General features: G+C 43.4%; 1 protein-coding gene across 10 annotated transcripts in view; it reads left to right on the top strand.

The window, feature by feature from the left end:
* The first annotated feature begins 2,407 nt into the window (after nucleotides 1-2,407).
* CTNND2 (catenin delta 2) overlaps nucleotides 2,408-8,658 on the top strand; it is a 468,899-nt gene continuing 462,648 nt past the window's right edge. For 6 of the 10 annotated variants that reach the window (XR_015697560.1, XM_087721966.1, XM_087721973.1 and 3 more), the window contains exon 1: nucleotides 2,409-2,550. Coding sequence is in view for 9 of the 10 variants with exons in the window: in XM_087721966.1 (XP_087578092.1) it covers nucleotides 2,514-2,550 (37 nt within the window). In the remaining variant the exon portion in view is untranslated. Of the gene's footprint in view, nucleotides 2,551-8,658 lie in introns of all 10 variants that reach the window. The other 4 variants (XM_087721974.1, XM_087721971.1, XM_087721970.1 and 1 more) reach the window with 2 other exon arrangements.

The raw sequence follows: 8,658 nt of genomic DNA, 5'->3' as shown, positions 1-8,658 counted from the left end.
TTCAAGAAAATTAGGTAATGGCTATTCTTTGCTCTCTTCATTTTTTTCCAATTAAACTCTGAAAACATACACTGAATCGAGGTACAAAGATTTTTATTTTCTTGTTAAAATACCAAGTGAATTATAAAAGGTTCATTTCTGAAATAATTATTTTAAACTCTGTATACAAAAAAGAATAGGAAAAATCAAGCAAAAGATGGCAGCAGTGAGTTTCTTTGAATACTGGCAATTATCCCCCTCAACCCCCCCCCCAAAAAAAACACACATCCCAGTACAAAAATAAAATTTAAAATTTTGTCTCATGTTTCAAAAGTACTTAACTTTCCTCCACCATTGGTGCTTTAGAAATGTTTTGAATTAAAACATTAGAACATTCAACATATTCATTGCAAATGTACACCGAGTTTTTTCTACCTAGCACATACTGTACATATATCCCATGTTGTTGCGTTTAAAAAAAAAAAGATAGAATTGGATTAGGCATGAAAACATCTTTAGTGTAATCCTAAAGTGATCCCAGTCTTGGCTTAAATAAATGGATCTTCGCAGAGCAATTTTCTAAAGCAGTGTTTCTCAACCTTGGCAACTTGAAGATGTCCGGACTTCAACTCCCAGAATTCCCCAGCCAGCATTCGCTGGCTGGGGAATTCTGGGAGTTGAAGTCCGGACATCTTCAAGTTGCCAAGGTTGAGAAACACTGTTCTAAAGCACGTCACAACTGTTTTGATCTGGAGATTTTTGGTGTCAAATATGGCATGGGGTTTTGGAAGAGCCCCAATGTGTAAAAATCTGCACAACTTTCGTTTCTTCTTCAGCTTCTTTGACAGACGTGTCACCTATTGGGCTTTGCAAAAAAGATTTGAGGAGGCACCGCCGCTGATCTAGAAAGGAGCTGCGTTGGATTTACCAACGCCTTATTATTATTTTTTGGGAGACAGAGTAACTCAGTGGCTGCCGTGGAAGGAGCAACCGGGGGTTTGTCCTGCTTTTGCCTATCCAAACACCCCGGCCAAAGCTTCCAAGCCAGAAGAGGCACACACCTGGATGAAGACTCCCATTCAAGGGCATTGGCTCCATCCTTGCGTTCTACAAGCCCCCGCCGCTGCGCTCGCTTCTGCCTCGAGCGCGCAGCGGGATGCGGGATGCGCGCCTTCCTGAACCTGCGCCTCCGACCTTCGAAGGGGATCTGTTGAGCTTCGTCGGGGATCCGTTCTTTCTCCGCCTTCCTTCTTTTTTTTTTGCCTTAATGGCCAGCAAGGATACGCTCCTTTCTCGGGAATGGCTAACTTTGCGACTTTCCCTGCTTAAGGAAGCCCCCAGCGCGGATTTCTGCAGGATGGGGTGATGTTGCGCTGCGCCTAGCCACGAGAGGGATTATTTTGCCCATTGGCTCCTTTGGGTTACGGGATTAAGCAATAGCAATTAGACTTATATACCGCTTCCTAGGGCTTTCAGCCCTCTCTAAGCGGTTTACAGAGTCAGCATATTGCTCCCAACAATCTGGGTCCTCATTAGCAATAGCAATAGCAGTTCGACTTATATACCGCTTCATAGGGCTTTCAGCCCTCTCTAAGCGGTTTTACAGAGTCAGCATATCGCCCCCAACAACAATCCGGGTCCTCATTTCACCCACCTCGGAAGGATGGAAGGCTGAGTCAACCTTGAGCCTGGTGGGATTTGAACAGCCGAACTGCAAAAAACGGCTCCCCATTTCGATTGGATTGCAAGGATTGAAAGGAAGAAGCTTCCACTTAAAAGACATTGTGTTACGCTTGAAGGGCTTTTGGCTCGCCGCGGTTCTTTCTCCCCAACCCTCGACTCGGCGCTCGCGCTTTGCCCGGGCGAGCGGATTCAAGCGTTCCACAGCCGCCGCCTCCTCCTCGCCCGTCGCAGGTGGCGGTGGCGGCGGCGGCGGCTGAGGCGAGGGAAAAAAGAAGACAGCGCAGCCGCCTTGCTTGCTTTCCCGCCTGCCGGCCTCAGGAGGAGCAGTGAGCAGCGGCGGCGGTGGCAGCAGCAGGCGCGCGCGCTCTCCTGCCGGCGAAGGGAGGCGAGGCGAGGCGAGAGGGAGAGAAGGGAGCGCGGCGGCGGCGGCGGCGGCGGCTGCCACAGCCTCGTCTCCAAGCCGAGCTACAGCCGCCCCAGAGAGCTGCCGCTACCGACCCCCGGTCGTGAGGATTAACAAGGGAGCCGGGGTAAGAGATTCAAGCCTCGGCTCTGGGAGAAAAAGAGCCAGGAAACACGCCAGGGCGCCCGCGCCCGCCCGCGCGCGCGCGTGTGTGCGTACGCGCGTGTGAATAGAGCTCTCGCCTCGCTCGGAGCGTTTTGGCGAGTTTCGCAGTCGGTGAGGGAGGAGGAGGAGGAGGAGGCGGCGGCGAAGAAGGACGGCGAGATGCTGCAATCGGGCAAGGTCAGGACCTTGCCTTGAAGCGGCAGCCCGGGTGGGGAAGGGGGGGGGCGCGCAGCCAACCTCTTCTCCAGCCCACCTTGAGGATTTTGCCTTTTGTTGTTGGTGGATGCCCGGGAAGAAGCAAGCCAAGGCGACGGCGTTGGGTGAGTCGTGGCCATTTGCCAGCCAGCGGGAGCATCATGGATGGTGGTGCCCAGGCTCTCTCCTTTATCTCTGCCCCCCCCGCACCCACCCACCCCTATTCCTTGTGCAGAGGGATTGCCGCTGGCAGCAGCAGGAGGAGGGGCCCGCCTTGTAGAGGTCTTTCTCTCCCCCCCCACCCTCCTCCTTCCTTTCTCTTCTCCACTCCTCCCTTTCTTCTTTAAAAAAAAACCCCTCTCTTGGGGTTTGGATGAAGCGCCCACGATTGTCTGGGGTTATAAATAGGTGTCGTTTTTATTTTATTTCGGAAGAGGCGTACGAAAAGCAGCCTCATCCTAGTACCGCCTGTTTTCCTCCACATTTTCCTCCCTCCTTCCCTTTATCTTTACGCGGTCCCTCCCTCTCTGGTTGTATGTAGGGCATCGGCTTCAACTCGGCTTTTCTCATCACCTGGCAATAATATTTCCCCCCCAAGAGCTGTGAAATCGTACATGGGTACCAGGGGGGAGGCTGGGAGATGGAGAGAAGCCATGGAGAGGCGAGTGGGAAGTCAGACCTCCTTTAGCCTCGGGATGCTGCCAAGCGTGGCATTGGGGTCTTGCAACGTTTCACCTACGTGGGAACCGGTGCTTTAAGCCCTACACGGATGTGTGGGGGCTTCGTCTGCATTGGAAACACGGGAAGCGTGGCATTCGGGTCTTGCAATATTTCACCTACGTGGGAACCGGTGCTTTAAGCCGTGCACGGGTGTGTGGGGGCTTCGTCTGCATTGGAAACACGGGAAGGGAACCACCTCCCATCTGGATCCCGCCTGGATCGGAAGGGATTTTTTTTAAAAAAATAGGGCCATTTCTAGAGGAACCGTCTCCCGACTTTTTCCGGGCGTGTGCGTTATATATCGCAAAACGGGAACGGAGGCGGTGCTAGGTTTTTTTTGCATCAGCGCCTGCGAAAGGGCTGCCTTGATATTTGGCTGATTTATAATTAATGGCTGAAAGGAAAGACGCCTCTCCTTCGATCCATTTCCTCCCCCCCCCCTTCCTTCCCTCCCCCTTTTTCTGGTGTGTAATGTGCTCGCATCGATTTGCTTCTAACCTAGTCTCCGCTGCGAGTCAAGTCGCTACCGAGGAGGTGCGGCAGACGAGACAGTCAATGGGGGATGCACGTATTCAGCTTTTGCTGGAAATGTTGGAGAAATCTTTTCCCAAGTGGATTATATTAGCAACTGTGTAAAGTTTTATTTTATTTTTTTTAAAGTGGATACATCAATATGGAAGAGGAGGTGCGTCTTATGTAGGGTACATTTCGAAGCACCCTTTAAATTGTAAAGGCTAATTTATTTAGCCCAGAAAAGTATGGCTAACCTTAACCATCTCATCCAGGAAACTTTGCAGTAGCTTGCTAAAGATGATTGGGAAAAGATGGATAAGCCTATATTAACTTTTATCAACCAGCAAGGAAGTGTGTGCATTTACAAACACTTTTCAAGTTTGTGTATGATTTCTCATGGAAAGCAGTTGGAGAAGCTAAACTTTTGGATCTCAAAACAATCTGTATACAAGAAAATATATATGTGACATTATGTAGCTTGGTGCATTTCTAAGTCTTTGCAAGATATATATATGCTTAAAAGGATTTCCCCAGTACGCTGAAGAATATATTGTCCATCAGAAACAAAGGATTTTGGCATGAAATACCAAGTCTTCAATCCTCATCCTGTGCCATATTTTTTAATTTAAATGAAGATCCACGGTCTAACTTTCTCTTAGCTACATAAATATAATGGTTGATTGACTATTTTTAATGCTTCAGATTCTGTTTTTGAGAATGGATACATTTCAGATTTCTCAGAAAATAGCTTGGAATTTTCACCGTGATGTAAATCCCTTCTTGGTCCTTGGATTATCTGGTGGCTATAAGCATAGTTGAGTTTCTCCAGTTTTTTTTTTACAAAGATATGAAAAAATATTTGTTGTTTTCTAATAAATGTTTGAAGTTTTTAGAGGTGTTTCTTTAGAAATCTGGGACAACAGTTCCTGTCCTACATTAGATTGGATTCACCCTTTTCACAGTGAAAATGACTATTAAAATTACATTCTTCAAATCTACTTGTGTGGATCAGATTAATTAAAAGGGCTTTCGCAATACTTTTGAGTTTGTTGTATTTGAGAATTTCCTATTCTATTTCTATGTGACTGCTACAATATAAAAACATGAGATTCCATCTTGAGCATGTCTTTCAGAGGTAGTGTTTTTACGGACTGTTATATAAGAAAAGCTTTGAATTTTTTAAAAAGGTAGATTTAAGCAGTTGCTAGATACAATACTGCTTAAAAGTACTGTACAGCTAATCACTGAAAAATATACATTGTAACCATTTATTTGTCATAGTAAATTATAAACTATAAATACTAGATTCCAAGGAAGTATTACTATTATAGCTGTATTGAAGTTCTTTTTTTTTAAAGTGACAAAACTATTTCAGTATGGGTTGAAAATATCTATCAAATATTCCTAAATGAATGAATGCTTGTTTTTATTCATAAGGTTGGCTTATGCTGCATACAGCTGCAGAGAATGAAATTTTATTTATAAATAGCAGCATAATTTTTATTTGAATAAATTGCTGTGAGTCACAGCAATTACTCTGATTTATTCCAATGGTAAAAATAAGTTGTTTATGATTGAGTATAAATAAAATCTCTGATAATATCAAGGAACATGAACCTGTTATTCTAAAATAGTGTTAGATGTAATCTTAATATAGATCTGGCTCTGGTAATAACACGTTTTTGCCTAAAATATGATATTATAAAATATTTCTGTTTTATTGTGGTTATTTTAGTATTTCGTTTGCAACAGGTTTCCAAACATTTATTTATTTAAAATATGTATTTTAAATAACAATAACACCAAATATTAATTGTTTAAAAAGAGATGGAAAACATGTATAGTTACAGAAGATTCATTTGTTTCCTTTTTACCCCGAGATAATTTATTATAATTGAAATATTATTTTCAGCTATATTGTTATAGTGAATTCCAGAAACATAAGGTAGGTGGAGGAAGAGCACTTTTCAACAACATTTCTTCAGTGCCTTTTATATAAAAGTTTTTTAATGGGGTGGGGAAGTAGCCATTCATATTCTACTCCTGCGTTGAAGCAGTGGCTTGTACCCATGAAATATTTAACTGAGACATCTAATCAAAATGGGTTAGAAGGTGGCCCATTTAACACAATCCCAGAACATTAAATTGAGCCCTAAACAGGTCCTTTCTTGCATAGGTTTAAACTTAGCTCACCAGTCAGCTTTGTCACAAGACATCAAAATCCAGTTGGTTACCCTGTTTTGCTTGTATATTCCTTTTTAAAAAAATAGCTAGAAGGGAAGTTGACAGCAGGGAAATCCAGCCAGAGCGTGAGTTATACATTTTGATGTGAATTGGGCCTTAGGGCACTGCCAATTTCTTTTTCTTCCCATCCACCTCATTCTCTTTTACATAATGTCAATTCTTCAGGGTAGGCCAGATATTCCAGAGTTATAATTTATTGAGGTGGGTTATAGCAATAGCAATAGCAGTTAGACTTATATACCGCTTCATAGGGCTTTCAGCCCTCTCTAAGCGGTTTACAGAGTCAGCGTATTGCCCCCAATAACAATCCGGGTCCTCATTTTACCCACCTCGGAAGGATGGAAGGCTGAGTCGACCTTGAGCCGGTGAGATTTGAACAGCCGAACTGCTGAACTGCAGTCAGCTGAAGTAGCCTGCAGTGCTGCACTCTAACCACTGCGCCACCTCGGATTTGGTTATAATAACCAAATCCTCCAAGCCGTGTTGCACTTCTTCCCCTCTTCCTCTTACATCTCAATAAGTCATGGAGAAGCCTCTTCTTCCAACCCAGAAGTTAAGGGATGCTTCTGTCTCCTTTGTTTACATAAGAGTTTATGAACATTTGCTTGAAGCCATCTCCCTGGCTCTCTACACATGCTCTTTGCTGCCTCCTTGGCCAGGAGGAGAGGGACTACAGGTAGTCCTCAACTTACAACCACGAGGAGCCCAAAATTTCTGTTGCTAGGTGAGATATTTGTTAAGTGAGTTTTGCCCCGTTTTATCGCTTTTCTTGCCATAGTTGTTAAGTGAATCATTGCAGTTCTTAAGTTAGTGACATAGTTGCTCAATGAATCCATATTCCCCATTGACTTTGCTTTTCAGAAGGTTGCAAAAAGTGAACGCATAACTCAAAGACACTGCAACCATAAATATGAGTCAGTTGCCAAGGATCTGAATTTTGATCACACGACCATGGGGATGCTGCAATGGTCATGAGTGTGAAAAATGGGTCAGAAGTCGCTTTTTTTCAGTGCTGTTGCAACTTTGAACAGTCACTAAATGAACTGTTGTTAGTTCAGGACTACCTGTAGTAACCTAGGAGTGGTTTTCTGACCTCAAGTGCTTGGAATCCTAGGTGCATGGAGAGAAAGCAAGTGGTGATTCTGTATTTCTAAAATGGAACCTGTTGACCCAGTTAGTTCAATTGCAGGTTGGAAGGATCATTGGTGAAGACATTCATATGGATTAGAACTGGCTAGGTCAAAGGTGTTATGAGCTCAAAGGCTACTTGGGCAATCAAGAATATATGAGTTGATAGTACAGACAAAATTGACAAGCATAGGCAGTGGTGGGATTCAAATAATTTAACCACCGGTTCTCTGCCCTAAAGACCAGCTGGGTAGGCGGAACTTGGTGGTCATGTGACTGGGAAGTAGTGGCCAACTCAACGTCACTCACGTCGATGGGCGCTTTGCCTTAACTGTTACAATGTAATAAGGGTTAACCTGAGAGGCAGTTTCTGTAAACAGGGCAATAAAGGTTAGGCTAGAAACAACACCAGAATGTTTTCTTCCTGCCTTCCTTACAGGATTAGCCCTGTAAAGGGGGAAAAAATAAGATTTCTTCAAACAACCGGTTCTCCAAACTGCTTAGAAAGTTAACAACCGGTTCTTCCGAATAGGTGCGAACTGGCTGAATCCCACCACTGATCATAGGTAATATAAAACTGGGTGAAGGGAAGTAAGCTGGACTGTGGATTTATTTATTAATTCTTGCTTCGGTACTCAACATGAGACTAATTGGAACTAAGTCTTCATTTTAATTTTAATTCAGTAAAAATTATTTCTAAGAAATATATTCATAGCCTCAAGAATTTAAAGTTCTGCAATCATTCTGACTGATCGTTACTACTGTAGCTCATTTTAAAATGGGAAGCCAGAATGTCACGCTCATGATGGTTAGGCAAGGAGTTAATTTGCTTTCTTCCAGTTGTGGAAAGTACAAAGAAGAAAATGTCTCAACAGAAAAAAAATAATCCACCATCCCCTCATTATCAGATTTTGGAGCATTTGTTGGAACCAATCCAATTAGTTGTAAAACAAAATAGCAATAGCAATAGCAGTTAGACTTATATACCGCTTCATAGGGCTTTCAGCCCTCTCTAAGCGGTTTACAGAGTCAGCATATTGCCCCCAACAATCCGGGTCCTCATTTTACCCACCTCGGAAGGATGGAAGGCTGAGTCAACCCTGAGCCGGTGAGATTTGAACCGCCGAACTTCAGATAACAGTCAGCTGAAGTGGCTGCAGTACAGCACTCTAACCACTGCGCCACCTCGCCATCTAGTTTGGAGATAACCTGACTGGCCTGTCAATTTTTTTCCTCTTTTTGATATGATGAAATTCTGTTCACACAACTCCTTTTTAAACTTAAATTTCTGAACTTGTGAGAAAAAATGTTATGAGTGGAGTATTGTGTTATATTAATTGTCATACCTGAAAAACAAATGGAATAAGTACAGCAGAAGTGAGAAATCATTTGTTTAGATACTGTATTTACTACTTTTTAGGAGACTCAGGTTCACGGAGAGGGGGAGAAAGTGGAGTAGGAGTTGTAAAGGATAAATTGTCATGTATAGAAAGCCCTGGGGGAAAAAAAATTGTTGCCCTTTTTCTTACGTTGCTTTTGAAGAGGTTTGATAAGTTTGGCTTTTGGTTTTATTGTAGCTGAGTTAAGTCTATTAAGAGTTTACATTATATTTTTGTGTTTCCGAGCAC

This window comes from Thamnophis sirtalis, unplaced genomic scaffold (genome assembly GCF_051295495.1).
Source record: "Thamnophis sirtalis isolate CommonGarterSnake01/CBP01778 unplaced genomic scaffold, rThaSir2_p1.2 scaffold_8, whole genome shotgun sequence".
Classification (NCBI taxonomy): domain Eukaryota; kingdom Metazoa; phylum Chordata; class Lepidosauria; order Squamata; family Natricidae; genus Thamnophis; species Thamnophis sirtalis.
Note: the sequence above shows the minus strand (reverse complement) of the source record. Positions and strands in the feature narration are given on the sequence as shown.